We start from the raw sequence: 21,560 nt of genomic DNA, 5'->3' as shown, positions 1-21,560 counted from the left end.
AAATGAGTATTTAAAGACATCAATGCGGCACTGATACGGTCTACTTCTTCTTGGGTTATCTCGTCTAGCAGTGATGTATTGAGGTTCTTTCATATAAATGTTTCTGTTAATTCCTGTCTTATTACTCAGAATGATAAATAAAAACTTTAACCTCAATACTTTCCTACGTGCTGCCAAAGTTTTCCATCCAAGTGCGTCAACAATACTTGAGCTTCTGACAGTGAAATCATAATAGCTAATTAGTATTGATATAACGCAACAATGTTTTGTGTCCGTACCTTTCTGCCCCTCGTGACATTTCTACGGCTCCACTTACTCCACCTCGATACAGCGGCGGCAACAAACGCAAGCTGGGAGTGGCCATCGCTCTCATGGGAATGCCTCCTCTCGTGTTTCTGGACGACCCGTACGTCGGTATGGACGTGATGGCGCGCCGCAAAATCCTCAAGGTTCTCAACACGCTGAAGATGCAGGGCAGAAACACCATTGTTCTCAGCTCACACAAGTAAGGAACTACTACTTCGAATGCGTGCTAGTATGTTAAATGTAGGGAAGAAACACCAGTGTTCTCAGCTCACACAAGTAAGGAACTACTACTTCCAATGCTTGCCGGTATGTAAGATGCATGGCTAGGAAACATCAAGTCACCAGCAAGTAGGTGGTTCTGAAAACACGCGAAGTCTCTCTACACAACTCTGCTTACGTCTACACAACAAATGCGGTGGACAACTGCCACCTCTGGGCATTTAGTTCTGCGTGGTTCGGTGATTGCTCTCTCTGGGCTGGACTAAGCCAAAAATGGCTTAAAAGTCCTGCTATGCCAATTGCGGACGGAGGAAAGTTTCTAGCTCAGATATAAATTCGTTAAAATTTTGCTAAAGCAGCCAGATCGAATGAATAAAACTATCCTAACATTTCTAATACATCACAAAAATCAGTTAAAATGCATTGTGTATAAAACAAAGGTATTGGTTATACTTTCATCAATTGGGTTCATTTGCCGTAAAAACCCTCTGAAACTCACCTTTAAAACTAAATACGGTTGACACAAACAGCCTTGAGAAAAATACTTGCGCTCTAGCAGAAAATATGAGGTAGAAGCCTCTCTAATATCACGTGTCAGCAACCAAGATTGGCAACTCTTTCCATTTCTTCTGAAGGTTGTCGCAAGAAAATCATGCTTTATTTTATGAAAATGTCAAGTTTCTGATACCTGAAACATCGACCATGGCTATTGCCGCGCATGGAATATTTGACATTCGCCTACAGTTCGACGCGGCACTTTAGCAAAAATTTCCCCAGTGGGATGTTTTGTAACCTAAATAAATGTGAGTATACAGTGTGGAGAAAATAGAGGTATCCAATAAAGGGAAGGAAAACCAACCGACCATTTTTAAAGTATCGGCCGAAGGACTTCACGTGTAGAATGAGAACATTTAGTACAACAATCTCTCAAACTTGCCACGGGGTTTGCAGCCTCTAGAACCATTGTAAAACAGCAAAATTACTTCATTTCTTGCTGTTCCAAATTTGTCGAATTGATAAAAATTGTGGCTGATGCCCCTTTTATAAGAATGGGTAACACACCAAAGTGAAATGTTCCTTCACAGGAGCATGTAAATTTTCATTGTGCATCCATTGAACTTGCACATATTCATTTATATTACGTCATATGGCACCGTTAGACGCATCAATATTAGATACTGGATTGTACGCGCTGGAACATCGCGTAAATCCGGCTGAAACCACAACCACTTCAAAACCATGCACACGAAACTGAACCGAAACCGAAAGCAGCAACTGGCGCGGCGTGCTTCAATTCACCCGCGTCCCGCCTACGTGAAGACGCTGGCATAGAGGCCCCGACTGTCGGCGCTCATAATGTCATGATGAACTACTTCGCTTCACTTCTGCACGGCACCACCGTCTGAATAAATAAGGTAGTGAAAAATATATAGGGCGCGTTCGTAGACCACCTTGCGCTTGAATTCGTAGCCCAGTAGGCAGTGCGCTGTGTACCTCCCGTTGTGGCGAGAGAGTTCGTGGCTCAAATCCGGGCGCAGTCGGGTGGAGTCGATTGGATTGAATAAACTTTATTTAAGCCGTCAGAACTATGTTTTTACGCGCGTGACGCGGGCCTCGGCGTCGTCCTGGTGGCTCGGTACTACTCAGCTGAGACGTGAGCTAGCCGTTGCGACTCGCGTGTCCCATGCCTTTCGAGCGCCCGCAGGACCTGCAGAACGGCCCAGTGTTGATGTTCGTAGGTGTAGCTCCTTGTGGGTTCTGCAATCCGTGGCGGGATGTGTTCTTGATGTCTCTTCTACAGGGTTCATGAGACAGTCCCACAAGATGTGCTTCTGGTCTGCAGTCTCCCTGCAGCATAGCTGGCACTTGTCGGTCGGGTACGCCTCCGGATGCATTCGCTGCATTCGAGCCTGATTACGTTGGTACCCCGCCTAAAGCTTTCATAGTAGCACTGCCTCCGCCCTGCTCAACACCGGGTCCGGAGGTGGGAAGGTCTTAGGAGCCAGACGGTAGGCTTTGGGGATTTCGCCATAATCTGTCATTCGGTCCTGAGAACCGAAACACGTTGGACGGTCAGTTGCGGCAGCGCGGTTGGTTAGTGCTCGCACCTCCGCATGTGCGCTTCCGTTGTGGTTCGCGTTCTTCGTCAACGCTTCTTTGTCTGCATGCGCCGGGATCCACTCGACTCGAATACTTCTTGGGCCATGTAGACATGCACTGCGTAGCACCTGCAAAGCTTCTTTGCAAATGCGTCCCTTCGTGTAGTTCCAAACTGCCGTTCTTGAGTAGCTGATCACCGACTGGTAGCCTGTGTTGGTAATGGCCAGGGCGATGGCCACCTGCTATGCGCGTTCTGCCTCGGTGCACTTGACGCCTGCCGATGTCACAGTGTCTCCGGTGGTTGCGTCTATGAAACGGCAGCGAAGGCTTCATGTTGATATTCCGCCGCATCTACGTAGCTTATCCTGGGCGTGTAGGTCGATGAGGGCCTTGGCCCTTGCTACCAACCTACTCTTGTTGTAGTCGCGGCTAATGTTTTTCGGTAGTAGATTCACCCTGATACGGCGACGTATCTCGTCCGCGATGGTGAGTTTGTTGTCATCTCCGCTGTGGCGTACGTACCCTAGGTCCTCTAGGATCACTCTTCCAGTCTTCGTTGTAGAGAGACGTTCGAGCTGGTCCGTACGTTTTGCTTCCGCTATCTCCGCGAGCGCAATATGGACTCCTAAATTGAGGAAAAGCGGTGTGCTTATAGATTTAAACAGGCTTAGCGTGGACATATAGGCCCTCCTAATGATGGCGTGGATCTTATTACGCTGGTGCTGTAACCAGTTGTGGTAGGCCACGACATACGTGATGTGGCTGATCAGAAAGGAGTGGACATGTCTGATGAAACTGTCATGTTTCATGTCAGCTTTCCGTGGTGTGACTCGTAGCATGAGCCTCATTGCGTCCGCGGTATTGGCTGTGATGCGAGCGATTGCCTCGCCGTTTTTCGGTGCCATTCGATGACCATGCCGAATACTCTGCTCTAGCTGACTTCGGGAACAACTTTATCAGATTGCGTAGTGATCCTGACCGTGCGTTGTTGTCTGTCTGTGATGCGACCCCTCCGTGGCTGAATAACAATAGGTTCCGATTTCTTTGGAGAACAAACAAGTCCTGACCCATCCAAATGTTCTTCAATGGCGTCCACTGCTTCTTGTAGTTTCGTCTCAACGTGACCGTCGAAACCCCTGTTTATTCACAGTGTAAGATCATCGGCATAGATTGTGGGCCGGATTCCTACTCTGGTGAGTCTGTTGGCTACTCCAATCATTACTAGAGTGAATAGTAATTGCGACATCATGGACCCTTGCGGATTGCCAGTGATGGCGAGCTTCTTATCCTCTAATTGTAAATGACCAGCTCTTAGCTGAGCGGTTCTACCCGTTAGGAAGTCCTGGATGTAGTTACAGCTCCGTTCACCCATGTTGAGCTTAGACACTTGCGACAACATCGCAGAATGTTTTGCCGTATCGAAAGAAGTCTGGATATCAAGCCCGAGGGTCGCCTTATTGTCTCTTGAGGCACCAGAGTCGTCAATGATTTCGTGCCTCAACTGAGGCATCGAATCTTGGGTAATTAACCTCTTTCGTAAGCCAAAAACCGTGGTTGGGTATAGTTCCTCTCTCTCCAGGTAATCCTGCCATCGATTCATCAGGACATGGGCTAGCACCTTCCCTACACACAACGTAAGCGATATTGGCCCAAAATTGTCGATGTCCGGCGGTTTACCTGGCTTAGGGGGGAGAATGTTGTTCGCTGTTTTCCACTGTCGTGGCGGTGATCCTGTTTTCTAACACTTGTTGTTGAATTTCGTTAGGTTTTCAAATGAGAGGTCATCTAGATTCCTGAGAGTCTTGTTTGTTATTAAGTCCGGACCACATGCAAATTTGCTCCTCAAGTCAAGTAGTGCTACTCGAACCTCTTCAACATCGATTGCCCGATCAAGCCTTTCGTTTGGTAGTCATTGGTATGGAACCCATTGCACAATTGTGGTAGGTGGTATGTATTTGTCGTTGATTTTCTTGATTATTTCCTCTTCACTGTGTTTTGTATGGCGTGGTGCATAAGCTTGGTTTCTCTATCACGTTGATGGGACTTGCATATAGTGTAATTCAAGAGACGGCAGGTCCTTCCGCAATGCAACTGTCCATCCGCTGCGTCGCCGATCTCATTCCACTGCTTCACGCAGAGCACGCGGCAGTGTCCTTAGATCGCCCTGTTGAGCTCAGCCATCTTCTTTCTGAGTCCCCTATTCAGCCGTTGTTTCTTCTAACGTTTCAGCAAGGACCGTTTAGCCTCGATGATGTGTGCTACTTTGCTGTCCATTTGCTCAATTTCTGCATGCGTCTCAATTGTTTCTGTAGCTTGTCGTACATCCTTGGTAAGCTCCCTGTTCCAGGCTTCTATGTCCTTGATTTCATAGTGTTCCTCGGGCCTATGGTCTCTGAAGGCGTTCCGTGCGTCCTGATGCTTGTATCGTTGTATTCCGGGATCTGTGCGGTATTACGTATTACGTATGGCTTGTTAGCTCCAGCCGACATGTCTTTTAAAAATCTGGCAAGTTTTTTCATATCTTTCACTCATATTCACTCCAACTGTCTCAGAAAGAGTATTCCTTTGCCACCCCTGCCACTAAAATGCTTATATTGTCTCACGCGTACAGCTGTCACTCTATTCGTATCTCGTCTCGCTCTTCCTACGGCATGAATTTGCTGAAGTACAGTGCTCACGGATTGAAACTTGACACTGCGAGCGCTTAGCCTGCGGTACATGCAGCGCTGCCCGTGCACGCCAGTGGAAGCTAGGTGTTGCATTGTGGTATACCTCGAGGATGAGAGCGTTTTAACCGTAGGCTTGCAGCTTCCAGTTGCCAATGAGCGGGACTGCGGTTCCCCGCAGCGACAGCGGGGCGCTGCGAGCCTGGAGCGCAGGAGCGCGTTTGTGCGCCGGTGGCAGTAGCCCGGCGGTCCGCGCAGCCAATTTCGTGACATCGTCTGCTCGCGCGCTGTTCTTACGCGTGCTTTTCCGATGCGACACAGTAATGTGAATGCAAGGCGTGGTCACGCTTATCTGAATAAAACGAGCGTCTGCACGAAGGAACAGCCAACCTTAATCCATGCTATAAACTAAAAAAAAAAGAGGAGAGCCGACGAAGTACTAATGCACCGCACGACACGCGAACGTGCCTGCAATGGAGTCTTTCCTTTTTGCTAGATTACATCCTGTAATAAAGTTTGCTGTTCCTTCGTACAGAAGTTTCTTTTATTCAGATGAGCGTGACTGTGCCTTACATGAACATTCCTGTGCCGCATTGGAAGGGCACGCGTAACAAGAGCGCGTGCACACGATGTCGCGAAATCGTCTGCGCGCACAGCTGGGCTACTACCGTCGGTGCACAAACGCGTTCCAGCGCTCCGGGCTCGCAGCGCCCCGCTGTCACAGCGGGGAACCGCAGTCCCACACATTGGTGACCGGAAGCAGCAAGCCTTCGGTTAAAACGCTCTCATCATCGTGGTATACCACAATCCAACACCTAGCTTTCACTGGCATCCACGGGCGGTGCTGCATGTACCGCAAGCCAAGCGCTCGCAGTGTCGCGTTTCAATCCGTGAGCACTGTACATTCAATTTTTCGGACTACCATGGCTCGCGGTTCGTCTACCGGAGCCGTTTGTTGCTTTAAGCGTCTGGCAATTCCAACACAGGGTCTGCGCTAGGGCGCGAAGGCTTTGTGTATTTGACTGTCGAAAAAAATCTGAAACGTGCAGTTCGCAAAAATAAACAGCCTAGTATTTTTATTAAACACTGCGATTAAGGAATACTCAGGTATTCACGATACCGTCAAATATCCCTGATCTTTTATTTTTGCTGAAGAATGTTCACCAGTGCAAAGGGTGTATAAAGGTCAAGTGGTTTGGAAAACATTTTCTGTTATTTGCATTGGAAACAGCGCGAAAAAACGTGGGAGAAATCGACGAGAACCACGACCGCTGCCTTTATAGGGTTGTAGCTCAAGAAATCTGTTAGGCTTTGAGCCGAGTGATTGATTTGAGGGGCCGAGAGGCGAACCACAACTTTTTTTGTGTTGCCAAAGAAAATTATTGCCTTGAAACCTTCACGCCATTTTTCCTATCATAAGGCTGCTTATATAGCAATGTTGGAGTAATTGTATATATGTAAAATACAGCCAATTTGGAATCCACTTTTATCGCACAATGCCGGCAAGGGGCTATAAAAATCGAGTTTGTAGGGGGTTTTCGGCAGCTGTTGTGGCAACTGGAACTTTTTTCAGGAAGTGGACCTTGGTTACTTGCATTCAAATTCAGACTACTCAGGTCCCGTCGGAGATAAACATCTTTACGGCCACCCAACGACCTTAGCCAACAAACCCAATGCTTTCTGGGAATCATGGGGACGTGGGTTTGTAGGATTTAATTGTAATGGAGCAGTAAGCTGTGTGACATTACGGAGAAGGTGGCAGTATAAAACATGAAAGCGTAAACCATCCAGGTTTCACCAGAGATACAATGTGCGCTGTAGTAAAGGCCTTCAGAATAATTTTGGCAACCTGGGGATTTTTATCGTGTGGTAAAATCTCAACACAAGGGCGTTTTCACAGTTCACCTCTACCTGAAAAGCCGCCACCGCGTCGGGGATCATACCCCCGTCCTTCGGCTGAATAGCACAACGACGTAGCCACTGAGCCACCGTTGGGGCAGAACCTGAAAGTCGCCAACGGTTGAGACCCACGTGCTAGCCTAATTTTCCTGTGGCGGTTTTTGATATTGCCAAGAAGGTAAATGCGGTGGTGATTGAGCTTTGTTCTGGCCTGCACAGCATGGAAGACGCCGAGTACTCGTGCGACCGCATCACAATTATGGTGTCTGGTCGAATGGAATGTCTGGGCTCAATTCAGCACCTGAAGGAGAAGTTTTGCAAGGGCTACCGCCTCGAGTTCCTGCTGAAACGGGGAGGGGGCCATGATCCTGCCCAGTTCGTGACCGCTGTGCTTGAGCAATTTCCAGGAATCAAGCTTTCCGAGAGGCACGATGTAAGTCTGCCTGCCACAACATTTCGTTCTTACGTACGCACAAGTTTACCCCTTTCGGTGGGATTTAAAACGTAAAGAAACATTGTAATAAGCTGTGTCGTGTCCCCAATCCGACCTAAAGCCTTATGAACAGAAACCGTCAAAGAATTGATCTTATAAGTTAGTTTAATTAAGAAATCACAAACAATTGGGTAGATCTGCTCGGTCTTAACCCGGGCTCTGCGCGTCCGTAAACGAAAGTCTAAATTCAGGCCACAGAGGCCGAACAGAGCGCTCCTTCAAGCCGTTCATCAAAAATACTGCCGGAGTATTCAAAAGAATATATAGGGAAAACTATGCAGTCAACACCTCACTTTAGCAAACAAGGAAGCGGAATCTCGAGTCCCAGTTACAACTTTAGAACGCCAGCCTCCTACTACAATTGGGGCTTTCTGCCCCGGCCAGGAATGGCCGCTTGTGTGCACTTTTACTTCATCCGGGAAGCTTGTTTCTGTTTCTTGGGAAAAGGATAATTTTCGAATGTATTAAAAATAAATGCGTAGTTCTAATGTTTTTCTTGGTTACTTCATCTTTCACAAGCTCCCCGCTTGTAGTTCTTAACTAGGATTGGCGTTTGTTGTAAACCACGCGTTACGCCCGTCACCAGATATGCCCAACCTTACTATGCGAACAGGGTTCCACCATTCCATTGAATATATTAACGATTGTTTACCTCTGTTCTCCGAAGTATGTCTAGACATGTTCAAGCAGGACATTCATACGGAAAAAAATTGCGCTGGTTCTTCACGTTTCTAGGAATGTGAATGCGAAAGCCATTCGGCCTATCTGCTTACCTGTCGTGCAACTTTCCATTGAGATTTGTTGCCGCGTCCACCAGCACTTCTCCAGCTCTCTGAACAGCTAGCCCCTGAATATCGTCCCACTCGGTAACCACCTTTATTTTGTGTCATCGCAATTCTGAGAGCCAATCGTCCCTGTTCACTGGTGTCACCCTTATCTTGCGAGTGATACCGCGCTCCCACTGTCAATGTAACCAGACTTTATTTTTCCGGTTAACCTAGTTTTTTATCCTTACAACGCCCGTACTTGCAACAGCGATTCAAGGCTTTCGAATTGACGAAAGAGTTCACAAAGTTTTTAGTGAAGTACAGGAACAATTCCGGCGGACATATTCTCACATGACAATTAGTATAAAACATTCGACAGGAGAATATTATTGCTATTTTGAGCCCTCAATATTTCTATACGTTCGAACGATGTACCCTGATTTGCACACTGGGATGTCTAGTGTGCCGTTCCCACAAAAACCCCAGAATAAAAATGGCGACACTTGGAGAAGCACACAGGCGGGTCTCCATCCCCGGACAACTAAGATTGGTAACTCTTTGCTTTGCCGGGAACCCCAAGCGCTGCTTGTTCTAACGCTCTCAACTATAGAAGCCTATGTATCATTTTGAGGACCAAATTCTACGCTGTTTCTACTAAGGATAAAATTCTTCTTTAAACTGGTGATAAAGCCTCCACGCAATCCTCACGACACACGGCCTCAGAACGCCTAAAAGTCTGTGGTGGTTTCGGCCACAAAAGCACTTGCTCGTGCACTTTCGCTGTGCGCTATAGACGCAACCAGTTGTTTCAAGGCAGACAGCTCGTATTAGGTATAGAAATCAGCCGACGTAGACAACAATCCCACATTTGAACACTACAAGCGGATAGGGGCTGTTAGAAGGAATCCACGCCATTTGCTAAGCGCAATGATCGCAGAGGGGCAGGAGGCCCGGAAAATGGAAAGGGATGGGAGGCTTAGGCCCCCTTCCTTCCCGGTTATCTAAAAGAAGCGGCTCAGCCCCCCGGTATAATAAAGAAAACTCAAATTTTTTCTGGCTTGTAACATCTCTGAAATGTAAGCACAGAAAGAGGCGCACGTCGTTTTTTCCGTAGAACGATGAACGTCGGTAATAGAGAAAGACTTAACATCATGCGAGGACAGCCTTAACATGTGGAAGCTATTTGCGTTGCAAACAGATTGCAGCCAGTACCGGGACATGTGATAATGTTTTTCCAGATCACACTCATCTTAGATACGAAGCACATTATGGCTTTCGTACAAGTGAACGAACCTGTGCCTGCTATTCTGCCATGTGAGGCAACAGCTACTTTTCCTTGTTCGCGCGAGCAACAACAGCTCCTTACTACGAGGAGTCTGATTATCGAAAAGCGCATATCTCGTTTTGCTGCGCTAACGCGAGAGCGAGCCTGCATCTATTCTGGATTCAAGGAAAACAACCTAAACCACACTGTAACAGGCGGTTCTTTGCCAGGCCACCGCACAAAAACGGTGCTTCTCATCCAAGTCTGATTTTTGTCGCTCGGGAAGTTAACGTTTTCGATGCACAGTATTCACGTTTTCGAGGAAGTATTCACTTCTCGAACCAACCAATAAATTATATCTCGGAATTCTATCTCGGACTGTTCTTATGTGATTTTTTCTGATCCCGGGGGATGTGCCAGATTGAACACGGTGGACAAGTCTCTTGAGGACACAAATGTCGCAATCCTGTTTATCAACTTTAGCGAGTACGCTGTGCTACTTTCTGGAGAGAAACTACATCGAAGTTTCAGTACTTCCAACTGCTCTCAGCAGTTTTGAAGGTGCACTAACCATGCTCTTAGTGGGCAGAAGGAATGCAGCATTGTCCTTCGATGTCTTTAGCTGAGCACCAAAGCTTATGCTTTCTGACTGCGTGCCGAGGGTGCCACTCTCGATCTGTGCTGCTCCCCGTGTCGCACAAATACAGGTAGCCTTAAGAAAATTCCTTCTTCGGCGGAAGCTAGTAGCAGGTTTGCCAATGCATTACCAAGATGGTGGACATCGCCACATTTCGTGCACGTCAAGTACATTCCATCTTGAGGAACAACATCGTAATATATCAAAACGTGCAACGCTGGTCCGCATGACACATTCGCCTCAACACTGCCAGCAGCAGCAGCAGAAGACAGTGTGCAGAAAATGTACAGCAGCATGGTAGGATAAAATAAGCGACCTGCAAAGCCAGCCATAGGGTAGGGTTCAGTGGGATGAAGGTGCTGCCGCTGTCGTGAAGATTGATATGCAGTCCTTTTCATCATGCAGACCCACGACGAAGGTGCAATCCTTTTATAGGAGGCCACGCTCAGCTGACGCAGACACATACGCATCTTGATTATGGGCTTTATTATTGATTATTGAACAGGGTTATAACGACATGGGACACATTCCTACGATCAGGTCTTATAGCAGAGCAGTACATAGAAAGGCTTCTCTCCTATTTATAAAATTAGTAAATAAATGATTCGAATCTGCTCGTGTAACTGAGCTCAAAGCGTGCCATAGCGCGAAGTTAGGTCGGGCATTGGCTAGGGGTAGCCGTCCATCTCAATATAATAGCGCCTTCAATATACAGACGTAACAAACCACTAAGGCTGTGCTCGCACCTGGCTCATCAAGACCTACGAAGCCACCCTTATAACATAGAATTCCGGGATTTATGGGATTATGCATTTGACTGCTTTATAGGAAGGGCTGCTTTTACAAGTCCTAGCATCTCGAATGCCACACCACTGGGGCAGTAAACTGGGCGAGCTGTAGGCGGGCGACACAAAGGGTGCAGTGGTATGGGTAGGTCATGTTTAGTTAAATCTTCCAGAGAAATGCCGCTCACAGAGCCAATACGTGACCATACACCTGGGGCCTAACAACAGTTACGAGCAGCTAGGACCGACGAATAGCGAACTCACGATGCTGCTGGTCCGCTCTGGGCATGAGTGGGCAAGCAGGATTCCCAAGCGAACGCTGCGGATAGGTGACGGGGGTATCAATCCTGGAAGTTGAATGGCTGCAAGGTTGCTATCATTTCAGTAAGGGGAATATTTGACATCAGAAACCGCGCGCTTTGCAGGATTCGTTCTCGAGGACGGTTCTCCTCTTGTGCCATCCCATGCGACTGACTGATGTGGGGATCCTAATTGGGGCTACTCCCAATTACGCGAGCACGTAGCCCGCGATCCCCTCTCCCCGAGGGGCGAGGATAGCCCCTCGCGCCCTCTCCCTGCAAGGGGGTACGGGCTGACCAATGCGCGCCGGTCCGTGGGCCACGTGGGGCGTGACGTAGTGGCCCCGCCGAAGGGCTCGCGGCGGCGGGCGCGCGCTTCGGTCGGACCCGGGAGAGATTGGCTGGGTGCCGACTCCGACAGGTACTTCGTGCTTGCACGCTGCTCGCCTCGCTTCGGCCTGAGCGACCGCCGTTCTCTCACTTCTGTGAGGTCGGCGAACGTACCGGGAGTTGGATTTCTCAGTCAGTCTGGTGGTCGGTTCCGGTCATTGCCGGGCCCATCACCCGCAGCGTTTCGGTGGCTTACGCCACTGGAACAACAGCTGCCGAGTACCCCCCCTGCGCGTCGGGCTCTGTGGCTTGAAGCGTACGGTCGGCGGGTACCCCCCTCTCTGCCCCAGGGCTAGGAGTGTAATACCAGGGCTGGTTGCTGTACCGTGGATTACCCGGAATAAAACCACGTTCTGAGGAGCTACTTCGTCTTTGCGGAGTGACTGCACGCGTGGCGAGGGCCGCCGTGGCCGTTTACGGCTGGGCTCGCTCGAACCCATGGTGGGCACCTTGGCAGGCTGCACTGCATTACAGAGGTGAGGCCCACATTTCTGGCGCCACAACGTGGGGCAGCCTTTGTTCTTACAATCGTTGCCTCCCTTTAGCGAGCTTGCAGAGCTTCGCTCATGCAATAGGCCGCCCGCGCCATGGACGCTAGCCTTGAGGAGACGCTTACGCGGGCGTCGCTAGCGAACATCGCATCCTTCCGCGCTTCACCGAGCGTGGACGCCGACCAAAGCGATGTACGAGTTTCGGGAATTCCCGAGTTCGCCGTTCCTCCGTCGCCTGAGGCCACATGTGTTGGGTCGACGCCGCTCCTAGCCGGGAGAGCTCTCTGGGCCCCGGCCCCTCCGGCCTCTGCCGGTATAGTAGAGCGAGGTGAGAGGCCGCACTCAGCTTATGCGGGGAGTGTGCCGAGTAGTACGCCGCGTCTGGTTCAGCCAGGACTCCGGCGAGTGTGCTCACTAGATAATAGTCGGTACGGTTTGGGCGATAGTGATGTGTACGCATGGCAATCCGGGTGTGCTCCCGTAGCCCTGGATGGTGGCGCGCGCGCTGGCGAACGCATAGGCGTATTGAACGCATTCGGGTGTGCTTCCGAAGCCCCGCTTGCTAGTGATGTTGATACATGTGCATGGCAATCCGGGTGTGCTCCCGCAGCCCTGGATGGTGGCGCGCGCGCTGGCGAACGCATAGGCGTATTGAACGCATTCGTGAGTGCTTCCGTAGCCCCGCTTGCTAGTGATGTTGATACATGTGCACGGCAATCTGGGTGTGCTCCCGTAGCCCTGGATAGAGGCGCGCGCGCTGGCGAACGCATAGGCGTATTGAACGCATTCGGGTGTGCTTCCGAAGCCCCGCTTGCTAGTGAGGTTGATATTTGTGCATGGCAATCCGGGTGTGCTCCCGTAGCCCTGGATGGAGGTGCGCGCGATGGCGAGCGCATAGGCGTATTGAACGCATTCGGGTGTGCTTCCGAAGCCCCGCTTGCTAGTGATGTTGATACATGTGCACGGCAATCTGGGTGTGCTCCCGTAGCCCTGGATAGAGGCGCGCGCGCTGGCGAACGCATAGGCGTATTGAACGCATTCGGGTGTGCTTCCGAAGCCCCGCTTGCTAGTGATGTTGATACATGTGCACGGCAATCCGGGTGTGCTCCCGTAGCCCTGGATAGAGGCGCGCAAGCTGGCGAACGCATAGGCGTATTGAACGCATTCGGGTGTGCTTCTGTAGCCCCGATTGCTAGTGATTTTGATATGTATGCACGGCGACCCGGGTGTGCTCCAGTAGCCTCGGAATGTGGCGCGCGCGCTAGCGAGCGCATAGGCGTATTGAATGCATTCGGGTGTGCTTCCGTAGCCCCGGATGCTAGTGATTTTGATATGTATGCACAGCGACCCGGGTGTGCTTCAGTAGCCCCGGAATGTGGCGCGCGCGCTAGCGAGGCTGCGACTGCGCGCGAGCGCTTAGGCGTATTGGGCGCCTCTCATGCCGGGCGAGCTGCATTGCAAGCCCCGGCCGGTACTTTCATCGACGGTCCGAGAGCCGCAAGTGCCAGGCCGCTCCCAGTTAGTACTGGGGGCCAGCCATGTATCCAGCCAGCCACAGGATTACCTGGGCTTCGGCAAACCGCCCCCGTCGTCACTCTCGGGGCGCGCGGTATCCCCGCGCCGTTTCACACCGGCTGCGTCGCCGCTGAAAGCCTGGCTCGCACCAGAGAGGCTTTCTTGCCGCACAGGCCACCCGTTTTCGGGAGCAACGCGGCAGGAGACCCCGCTGTCATCGCTTACGCGGAGGAAGCGGAGGCTCGGGAAGCACCACCCGCCAACACCAGCGGGCTGGGCACACGAATTCTCCCTCCGGCCGCCGAGCCGCCGAACGACCCGCGAGTATTTTCTCGCCCCGACGCGGATCGCTCCGCCGCGCACGCAGTCGTTCATAACGGAGATGCTTCCCCAGATGCAACCTCGTTGTTGCAGCAAGCTACTCGCTTGATCCAGTCCCTTTCAGGCGCTCTCCAGGTTTCCCTGGGGGCACCGAAGCTGTCAAAGCCGCTGGTGAGGCTAGAAGTGCCAGTTTACCGCGGCTACGAGGATACCATCAGCGTGACCGACTTCATTGAGTCTCTCGCGCACTACCAGACAGCCATGGGGCTCAGCGACAGCGATATGCTCGCTCGTGTCGTGCCAGTTGCGCTTACGGAGCGAGCAGCGCAGTGGTACCGGCTTGCCGGTCACCGAGCCGCCACGTTCACTGAACTGAAGGCGGCAATCCGCCGCGAATTTCTTCCGGTGGACTACCATCGGAGGATGCGGCGTGAACTGGAGCTGCGCACACAGGCTCCCGAGGAATCGCTCCTAGAGTTTGTGCGGAGCATGGAGGAGCTATATCAAATCGCCGAACCGACAGCCCCGAACGATGAACGCGTCGAGAGGGTTATCAGGCAGGCGCACCCCACTTTTGCGGCGTACCTGCGCGGCGCTCGGTTCCGCGACCTGGAGGAGTTAGCCGCTGAGGCGAAGCGGATACAGGGCCACATACTCGCTTCAAGAGCGTATCGCCCTCCTCCTCCGGCAAGCGAGGCTCTCGAGCCCCGCTGCGCGTGGAAGGGAGCTTCCTCTTTTCCTCGCCACCCGCCGCACGCCGCCCACGCAGTCGGCGCGGAAGAAAAAGGTCTGTGGGAAATTAGCGCACGCGCTTTGGACCCATACACCTACGGACGCCGCACGGCTAATGCCGGAAAATGGCCTCCAAACAATTCTGCAGCGAACAACCGCCCGAAACAACCCCCAGGTCCGGCGGCAGGCGGAGACGCGCCGAGGGATGCCAATCGCGGGAATACCCGTGGTGGGCTGCGCTGTTTTCGTTGCGGAAAAGAGGGCCACATGATGCGCAACTGCTCCCAGCCGCCGGCCCACTTGGGAAACGCTGGGGCCGGCCGAGCGGGAAGGCCCGTTCGGCCGAAGTAATTCTGGCCCCCTCCCTAGGCCGCCCGGGTTGTCCCGTTGGCGAGCCTGCGCCGTTCATCACTGTCGTCATTGCGGGACGAGAATACCCGGCTTTATTGGACACGGGAGCTAGCGCTTCTTTGTTCGGAGACGAAGTGTTGAACCTCTTGCAACAGCGTTCTGTTCGCCTCAGGGAGTGCCGAGCTGTGTTCAGCCTTGCCAGTGGTGCAGTGCGCGCCGGCGGCGCCGCAAGGTTGACAGTTCGATGGGACGGGCGGATGAGACGATGTCGTTTTATCCACCTGCCAAGGCTGAGTGTCCCCGTGATTTTGGGCCGCGACTTTCTTCGGAAGTCCAGAATTACGATCGACATTGCGAGCGGCGGTTACAGGGCCGGACTTTTGTCCCCCCTTGTTCCCTTCGCTAGCCCGCCTTCGCCGGCTCTCGCTTGTGCGGGAGAAGCTTTGCCGCCGTGCGGAGTGCTGCGCACCGGGGAATACCCCGGGGCGGAGCAAAGTTGTTCGACCGCTTCTCGGTTGAAGAACAAGCCCGCGCGCGACGATGCGCTCCATCCCTTGATCGCCGATGTGGCTGGTTGGGATCGGAAGGAGAAGGCCCGCATCTCGGACATTTTATTCCGGTTTGCGGAGCTTTTCACGGATCTGCCGGGTTGCACTGATCTCGTGCGACACAGGATCGAGACAGGAGATGCGCTTCCTTTGAAGTGCTACCCCAGGCCGACTAGCCTCGCTAAGCGGCGGGCTATTGACGGCGCGCTGGACGAGTTACTCGCGACAAATGTGGTGAGGCGCTCCGACAGCCCGTGGGCGTCTCCTGTAGTCCCGGTAGAGAAGAAAGACGGCAGTTTTCGCTTGTGCGTTGACTACCGAAGGCTGAATGCCCTCACCCGGAAAGATGCCTACCCGCTGCCTACGATCGAGTCGATAGTGGGGAACCTGGGGTCAGCTAGGTATTTCACCATTCTGGATGCCTCAAAGGGTTACTTGCAGGTGGAGATGAATTCGGAGGATCAGGCTAAGACAGCGTTCACCTGCCACCGGGGTTTGTTTGAGTTTACACGTATGCCATTTGGGCTGTGTAACGCCCCTGCAACATTTCAGAGGCTGATGGACCGGGTTCTTGGGGAGTCAAGGTGGTCACATGCAATGTGCTACCTTGACGACATTGTAATATACTCGCGTTCACTGGAAGAACACGCTAGTCACTTGGAAGATGTGCTCGGTAGGCTCAAGGCAGGGGGTTTGACATTGAATCCGGCGAAAGCGCAGATAGCGCGAACTCAAGTGCAGCTTCTTGGGTTCACGCTGGGCGGTGGCTGCATCGAGCCAAACGCGGAGAAACTCCAGGCTATCCTGGGCTTCCCTGCGCCCACAGAAGTACGCGGCCTGCGCCGCTTTCTGGGAATGGCCAATTTTTATCGGTCATTCAATCCGTCCTGCGCTAAACTCCAGGCTCCCCTGACGCGGCTGTTGGGGAAATCTGTCGAGTGGCATTGGGGCCCTGAGCAAGAAGGTGCGTTTCGCAGCCTGTCCCGCGCAATTGCCGAGACAGCGCAGCTCAAGTTGCCCGACCTGAACAGGGAGTTTGTCGTACAAACCGACGCAAGCGACCTCGGATTGGGGGCTGTCCTCCTTCAGGAATACGATGGCGTGCTGCACCCCCTGGCTTTTGCCAGTCGATCCCTTCTCCCCGCTGAGAAGAATTACTCAGTGACAGAGAGGGAGTGCCTTGCTATCGTGTTTGCGCTGCGGAAATACGACGTCTATTTGGACGGGACGAAATTCGTCGTGCAAACGGACCACAGCGCACTCACTTGGTTGATGCGGCTCCGAGAACCTTCGGGGCGATTGGCACGCTGGGCTCTGCTCATACAGCACTACGATTTTTCCGTGCAGTATCGGAAGGGAAGCAGCAATGTGGTCGCCGACGCGCTTTCACGCGCCCCGCTTTCGCTCCCGGCCAGCGCCGAGAGGAATGTTTCGCCTGCCAGCGCAGGCGAGGAGGCGGTTGCGGCGGAGCCCGCAGTCGGAAAGCCGTGCACAGCGGTACGGGAGAACACAGCTGGTGCATTGTCACCACCCGTAGCAAGCGCGGTTGGGTCCTCTGTTGTTGAGGCCAGCGCATCTCGAGCGCCGAAGGGGAAAACCGTCTGTGTCATGCCCCGCGCAGAGAAAGGAGAATGCGCTGCTGTTGCGCTGTGTACGGAAGCTGGACACTCTCGAGGGAACGCCAGCAACGCTCGTGAGCCAAGACGGCCCCCCGAATTCGGGCAGCCCCAGGCCACGACGCCGGAGATTCAGGTCCGTGCCTGGTCTCCTTTCGGGATTATATTCAGCCGGGAAGAGCTCATTCAGGCTCAGCGAGACGATCCTTTTTGCCGAGACATTCTCGGACGCCTACGAGAGGCGGAGCGCCGTGACGTTGCTGGCTTTGCAACGGGCGCAGAGGGACCGGAGCCAGCTTGCATTGCTGGTAGTCCCGAGGATACGTACCTGCTGGACAACGACGAGCTCGTGCTGAAATACGTCGCCACTGACGACGAGTCTATCAACCCGTTCAAGGTAGTGATCCCGAAACGTCTGAGGTGCGCGCTTTTGCGGTACGCTCACGACGAGCCACTGGCCGGACACCTGAGCGGCTCGAAGGTCTTTTCAAAGATCAGTCGCACTGTCACCTGGCCCGGCATGAGGCGGGACATTTTCCGCTATTGCCGGTCGTGTCATGCCTGTCAGTCTGTCAAATCGCGCGGTGGGCGCCCGCCAGGGCTGATGAAACCGATTGACAGCCAGCGGCCGTGGCAAATAGCCGCCTGCGACCTTATGGGGCCTTTCCCCAGAAGCAAGCACGGCTATCAGCACCTGTTGGTAGTGGTGGACCACTTTACGAAATGGGTGGAATTGTTTCCACTGCGTAAGGTGACATCCCGGGCTGTGCTGGACAAGTTAATGGAGGTATTCACTCGCTTCGGCTTCCCGGAGCGCCTCATCACGGACAATGCCTCCTATTTTACTGCCCGACTTTTCCGTGAAACATGCTCATCCTTGCGGATCGAGCATCGTCCCACGTCGCCCTACCACCCCCAGTCCAATTTGACAGAACGCTTCAATAGGAGTGTGAAGACAATGCTCAGGGCTTTTGCCACGAGCCAAAAGGACTGGGCCGACCACCTGAACGAGCTCGCGTTCGCTGTTCGGACAGCGGAGAGCCGTTCAACGGGATGCTCGCCCGCATTCCTCACTTTTGGGAGACACTTGGCCAACCCCCTGACCATTGTCACGCAACGCCAAGACTCGGACGAGAGCGCGCACCGGGATTGTTCCTCGTACGCGTCCCAACTCTGCGCCCGGCTCAATCTGGCCTTCGACAAGGCGCGGAAGAGCCTCGGCGTAGCTCGAGCCCAACAAAAGGCTCAGTACGACAAGAGTCACCGTAGCATTTGCTATCAGGCAGGTGACTTTGTGCTCAAACGCAGCCACGCTCTTAGCGATGCCAGCAAGGGGTTTTCCGCTGCATTGGCTCCTAAGTGGGTTGGGCCCTACCAAGTTGGGAGGCGACTCTCACCGCTTGTGTACGAGCTTAAGGATCCCCGAACAGGGAAATCCAGTGGCCGCGTTCACATTGCCGACCTGAAAGCCTACCATTGTAGGCCGGCAGAGTTGAAGCCGGGGTCTGACGACCTCGCGCCAGGGCAAACGAGCACACCCGGTGTGTCGGGTCGCTTCCGGCCCCCGCATCGGTACGCCCTCCGCCGACGCCCACAGTTGGGAAGTCGGCCGGCTTAATACCGGGCTTTTCCCGGTTGAAAGCCCTACACGCGCACATCAGCCTTCTCACAACGAGCTTTTCTCCGTGGCATTCCCGGGTGAGCCAGTGATCATGCCTCCAGCCCCTTCACGTGAGTGTAAAAAAAAAGTGCATGTTTCTCTTAGTGTAATGTATCTTGTCGCGTTTAGGCAAAGTGTGCATGTTCTTTTTAATTGTAGCGTGTGTCGCATGGCGTTTAGAAACTAGTGGTTTGTTCATGATATGTATACAGTTGCTTAAAGAAATGCCTTATTTTTGCTGTTTAGCCAACCGCATTCGGTGGGAAGTATAATAGTGTGGTTCATTTTAAACTGTGTGCAAAAGAACGCGTTTCCTCGCATTTTCTCGGCCCCGTTTTCGAGAGGCGAAAACTTCGCTTTTTTTTTGGGGTCCCGGCTGAGCCCGGCAAGGCCGCCTTTCTTTTTCTCGGAAGCTCCGAGGGGTAGTGTATTCTTCTTCTTGTTTTGGGTTGGTTTCGCCCGGCTGCCGTTGCTCGACGGTGGCTTCCTTGGAGGGTCGGAACGGGAGGGAGCATGGGGAGCCGCGGCGTGGACCGTCTGGCGGCGTTGCTGCTCGCCGCCCGTATCTTTCAAGGTCCCAGTAGTTTGGTGTGAATGTGTTTATTTTGTGCGTGGAATGAGTGAGTTTCGGTTGCGTCCTTCGCGGTGCTACACGCGGAGGGGGACTTTCTGCCGCAGAGATGCGCAGGGGACTGCTCCTGTCTTTTTCTTTTTTTTGTCGTGTGTGCGGGGCCGACGAGTGTGGTGTGTCTGTGAGCACGCGGGCCGACGGAGGACGATTTGTGCGTTAGGAAGTGCGTGCCTGTTCCCGTGCACCGTGTCGCTGTGCGAAACTGCGTGTGTGCGCGTGCGGGCCAGCTACAACGGATCCAGCAGTGCATCCCGCGGATGGTCCTTGTTTCGTCATCGGAGCCTGGCATTCGGGTCCTGTGGGCGTTTCCGGGCATAGCGCCACCGGCAGGCGTCCGGCTGCTGCCTCGCGGGCGCTGAGCGTCCAGCATGCCCGCTCGTCACCACCCTTGCCGGGGCACTCATCAATGCTCCGCAAGCCCTGCTTCCCGGGTCAACGCCATCATGATCCTGCGACCTGGCAACGGGCTGAAGCTCGTGCCCTGCTCCCCTGGCTGGTGCCCCATCCATCAGGGGCCTATTCCGGACCCCTGGCCTCCAGCAGGTGCCCGCGCTGCGGCGACTTCCAATGGCTCATCGACTCTCGCTCTTCTGCCCGTCCGCGAAGTCTGCTCGACGCAGTGGTGAGCCCGTTCCGGCATTGCCGCCCCCTCTTCCAACTTCTTCGTGAGCCCTTCAGTGGCATCGACGCGTTCTGCGACGCTCTTGGGTGAGCAGGCATTGCTCCCCGAAGAAACGGCCACGCACGCTTGCCGAACCAGAACTTTTCGCCCCTATTCGCTCCCCGAGCGCCGAACAATCCGGGAACCCCGTGAGAGACGCTCTCCGTCCCCATTTGGTTAACGTTATCGAGTGGCGGTTATTTTATTCATTTTTCCTCAATGCAAATGTGCGCCACGTTGTGTGTGGGTGTGAGTGTGTGTGTGCGTGTGTAGATAGGAATGAGTTTTGCAGACAGAATGAAAGTTCCACCTGTAAAGTTAGTGTTCGGGATATTCAAACTTGTGTAGTTGGCTTTCCTTGTAGTGTTCATTTCCCTTGTAGTATTTCGCAGTTTTGACTTGCTTAGTTATTTCTGTGCAGCGAATTGTACATGTAGCCTTCCGGTTGTCGGTTTGACATGATTTAGTTTTTTTTGTGTGGTAGTTTGTATTATGTATGTCGTAGTTTGCAGTTCTAGCTGTTGGAATCTTTTTTTTGGTAACGTTCTTGTGTATAGTGTTTTTTTTGTTTTGTTTTTAATACGGTGTCAAGATGTGTAATAATAGTTGTAGTTTAGGTTTGAGAAATGCATGAAGTGTATTGTTGAGGGCTGGAGGAGAGGCTGATGGGCACTACCTTTTTACTTGCATGAAGATTGTTCTTTTTGTTGGTAGTAGTCGGCCTGCTTCCAGGTCGGCGAGGGCATTTAAGGAGGGGGGGATGTGGGGATCCTAATTGGGGCTACTCCCAATTACGCGAGCACGTAGCCCGCGATCCCCTCTCCCCGAGGGGCGAGGATAGCCCCTCGCGCCCTCTCCCTGCAAGGGGGTACGGGCTGACCAATGCGCGCCGGTCCGTGGGCCACGTGGGGCGTGACGTAGTGGCCCCGCCGAAGGGCTCGCGGCGGCGGGCGCGCGCTTCGGTCGGACCCGGGAGAGATTGGCTGGGTGCCGACTCCGACAGGTACTTCGTGCTTGCACGCTGCTCGCCTCGCTTCGGCCTGAGCGACCGCCGTTCTCTCACTTCTGTGAGGTCGGCGAACGTACCGGGAGTTGGATTTCTCAGTCAGTCTGGTGGTCGGTTCCGGTCATTGCCGGGCCCATCACCCGCAGCGTTTCGGTGGCTTACGCCACTGGAACAACAGCTGCCGAGTACCCCCCCTGCGCGTC

General features: G+C 53.1%; 1 protein-coding gene across 1 annotated transcript in view; it reads left to right on the top strand.

The window, feature by feature from the left end:
- The first annotated feature begins 377 nt into the window (after positions 1-377).
- Positions 378-21,560, top strand: part of LOC144139985 (ATP-binding cassette sub-family A member 9-like) — a 30,692-nt gene continuing 9,509 nt past the window's right edge. Inside the window, exons 1-2 of the mRNA XM_077672202.1 lie at positions 378-505; positions 7,410-7,623. Of these exons, the coding sequence (XP_077528328.1) occupies positions 378-505; positions 7,410-7,623 (342 nt within the window). The remainder of the gene's footprint in view (positions 506-7,409; positions 7,624-21,560) is intronic.

This window comes from Haemaphysalis longicornis, unplaced genomic scaffold (assembly GCF_048455015.1).
Source record: "Haemaphysalis longicornis isolate Haplotype H1 unplaced genomic scaffold, Haemaphysalis longicornis Haplotype H1 scaffold_5, whole genome shotgun sequence".
Lineage (NCBI taxonomy): Eukaryota > Metazoa > Arthropoda > Arachnida > Ixodida > Ixodidae > Haemaphysalis > Haemaphysalis longicornis.
Note: the sequence above shows the minus strand (reverse complement) of the source record. Positions and strands in the feature narration are given on the sequence as shown.